The following is a 3,200-nucleotide window of genomic DNA, read 5'->3' on the forward strand; positions in this document are numbered from 1 at the left end:
ATCGGCCGTATCTCGGTGAGTCGATCGTATCTCGTGTGTTTCCCCGCCATCGATAGCTGCGGCGACACCAACATGATATTAATGACGATAAAGTTTTCTCCTGTAGGAAGGAAGAGACCCCTGCCGTATCTCCATCGGACATGTTTCACTAATCCTTTGATGTCCTGATCAAACGCCGTGCCGGACGCCAAACTTCTTGCTCCGGTCTCGGTAGATTTTTTTTTTTTTTTTTTTTTTTTTTCCCCCCTTCCCCGTTTTCCAGAGCTGTGCCCTGCTCCGTGCTGTTTACAGCGCTGAGAAATGGCGCGCGAGGCAAGCGGCGGGACCCAGAATGCGACCCTGCCAAGTCGCCAGATGCTTTGATCCAAGATGGCCCCCCCGAGAGCCAGCACGGATCCACAGCTTCTCGGAAGCCAATGGCTGGATCCACAGACACAGTGTCGGTGCTGCTTGCCAGCGACATTTACACCATTTGTCTTCACACAAAACAACGTCAACACGCCGGTTTTCTGTTTTTTTTCTTCTCCCTCTGTTGTTGTCACTCCTAACATATGTCATTCGTTGGGCGCGATCATTCCAGTACGAGTGGGTACAATTTCATAAAAAAGGGGGGTTGTTCCAGTGGGAATCAAACCCTCAACCCTGCAGCAGAGCATTACTTTATGAGTGCAGCTCCTCTTAATCTTCTGCATATATAAAACGGAAAACAGCAGGTTGTTTTGTTTGCTGTGTGTTGCTGTAGTTTTCCTGGTCACTTGGCAGGAACATAATGCAGTTGATTAGCGCTCAATTAGTGGATTGATTGATGAATTAAGACAGAAAACCAGTGTGACGATCGACTGATCGTTTAAACTGGTTCCAGCTTCAAAACGTGAAGATTTTCTGCTTGTAATTTAAATATCAACGTTTTTTGTCAAACCTTTAAGTCATTATTAAATTCAACAGGGACTAACTGAAATACTTACTTGACCAAAGGGTGTCTTTTAATGCCACTGCCCCCCCCCCCCCCCAATGAATCATAAACTCCATTATCTAATTAAAAATGTGTCTGATGTTAATTTGAATGCGTATGAAAGAGTTCTAGCTCCCCGACACGAACGTCAGACTCAGTGAACGTGACTATATTTAGACAGTAGAGGAGCTGCGGGCGCACCTGTCTCTTTAAGAGTCAGGTAGTATCTGGAGGTGAGAGGTGGACTCTGAGAGAGGTTGAGTGAAGGAAGGAGGATGCTGAGCAGCTGTCGAAAGCGTCCCGCGCCACTCGTCCTCCCTCCGTCCCTCCGTTCCCTCCTTTTCTTTTCTTGGCTTTGAAGCCGCTCACCTGCTCCTCCAGTCGCCTCCTCATTCACCGTTCATCCCCCTTTTTTCCCCCCTCATCTCTCCCTTTTCTTCCCTCCTACCCTACCTTCCTCTGACCTCTCCTCCTTTCCTCTCTCTCTCTCTCTGTGTCTCCCTCCCTTCGCCTCCCTCCCTCCTTTCATAACATGCGTCCGTTGGTTGGCTGGTAGCTGCTGGCTGCTAGCGGTGGGGGATATAGCTTTATATCCCCCCTCGTCTTCCAGCCCGCCTCGCCACAATGTCACAGGAGCTTAATATTTGCCATTATTATTTGCTTGTTTTATTTGACTTGGAGGCAGCACAATGACCTGTCAGCGCCCGGCTTTATCCCCCCTCCGAGTGTCGTCCGTTTCAAAGTTGACTACAGTAATCCACGAGCCCCCGATTCCGCCTAAATCCTGAAGCTTTCTTCATTCGCTCGTTCTTTTTTCTCTCTCTCTCTCTCTCTCTCTCCCCCCACCTCTCCCCGCTCGCACCCTCCTAAATGAAATTACATACATCTGCTGGCTCAGAGTATCACAAATGTCCACAACACTCACCGGTGTCTGCGCACACATCCACGCGCCTGCCTTTTGTGACGCAGCGGCCAATACTCACTGTGTGTGTGTGTGTGTGTGTGTGTGTGTGTGTGTGTGTGTGTGTGTGTGTGTGTGTGTGTGTGTGACTGGTTTCCGCCTGTCCTGAGCAGCTGGATTTACGCACAGATTGTGATCATATTCTATTGTTTTTAAGTTCATAGTTTACTTATTTAAATCTATCAGAAAGGAGAAGAGCAAAAGTTTCATTTCAGAGACGATAAAATGAAGAAAATAATCTCTGTAATGAAAGATATAAAACATTAAAACACAGCGCACCAATGCCCTTTTTATTATTCAGAGGATCCCCAATTAATGAAGAAGTGGTGTGAAATGTCTCCTTAGTGTTAATTCTGTTATGATGCCTGTCGTCGCTTCCCAGCTATTAAACCCTCCTCTTGAGAAACGCAGAAAGAAAGAAAAAAGAAAGAGAGATAATAACATAAGCCTTGAGACGATCTTTCATCTCGCCGCCTCTGTTTTCATCCGTTTCTTCTCTTCACAGACGCACTGAGTGTCAGATTAACGCTCGCCGCGCTGGTTTAAACAGCCTCCAGTGAGGAGGAGAAGCTCACATCCGCAATTCTAGACACAAACCGAGCGACGCTGACCACAGCAGAGATTATTTACCCGACGACAGAGAGACGGAAGGAAAACACAAACGATCGCTTCAGCACACACACACACACACACACTGACCCAAAACCACTGACATATGTCTACATCTTACAGCAGCTATTTACTCTGCTCTCCAGCCTGTAATTTGCATTAATCTGGAAAGACTCACAAATATCGGTGTTATATTCTCTACTTAGTTGTAGGAGACGATCCTGTCGTCTTCATTATATACATTAGATGTAAATCCATATATCTAATTAAAGATTTTGTCTTAATGATACCAAACAAGCGTCAACTATTTTTACTAACATAAAAAAAGCGTTTAACGGCACATAAAACTGGAATAACTTGGCTGTCAATGTCGTCTCATGCTGGACTCTGCGAGATGCTGAGCCGCTGTTAAAGAACTCCTTCGTAGCCGGTCTTCAGATCCTGGAATCTCCTTTGAGATCGTCTCCATCGTCTGGCTTTTTCAGAGACGTCTCTTTCCTCCGGGGGTCAAACATGAAGCCGCTCTCACGGCCGACGTTTGAAGGTTTCCCGTTCAGTGCGCTTCGTCCGTATCGGGTCGTTTTGCGTCCCGTCGTAGCCGGTGAGTCGCAGCTCGCGCTTACAGTTTGGCCGCGAGCCTTCCTCTTAGCTCTCCACTAGAGAAGGCCCCGCTGAGTG

At 47.2% G+C, this 3,200-nt stretch overlaps 1 protein-coding gene across 1 annotated transcript in view; it reads left to right on the plus strand.

Annotated features, from left to right (window-relative positions):
* Positions 1-257: 257 nt before the first annotated feature.
* Positions 258-3,200, plus strand: part of ehbp1 (EH domain binding protein 1) — a 13,812-nt gene continuing 10,869 nt past the window's right edge. The window contains exon 1 of the mRNA XM_068710358.1: positions 258-439. Coding sequence (XP_068566459.1) covers positions 417-439 — 23 coding nt within the window. The 5' untranslated portion in view covers positions 258-416. The remainder of the gene's footprint in view (positions 440-3,200) is intronic.

Source organism: Cebidichthys violaceus, unplaced genomic scaffold (assembly GCF_023349555.1).
Source record: "Cebidichthys violaceus isolate CVI_PGR_0920_01 unplaced genomic scaffold, fCebVio1.0.p SCAF_150, whole genome shotgun sequence".
NCBI lineage: Eukaryota > Metazoa > Chordata > Actinopteri > Perciformes > Stichaeidae > Cebidichthys > Cebidichthys violaceus.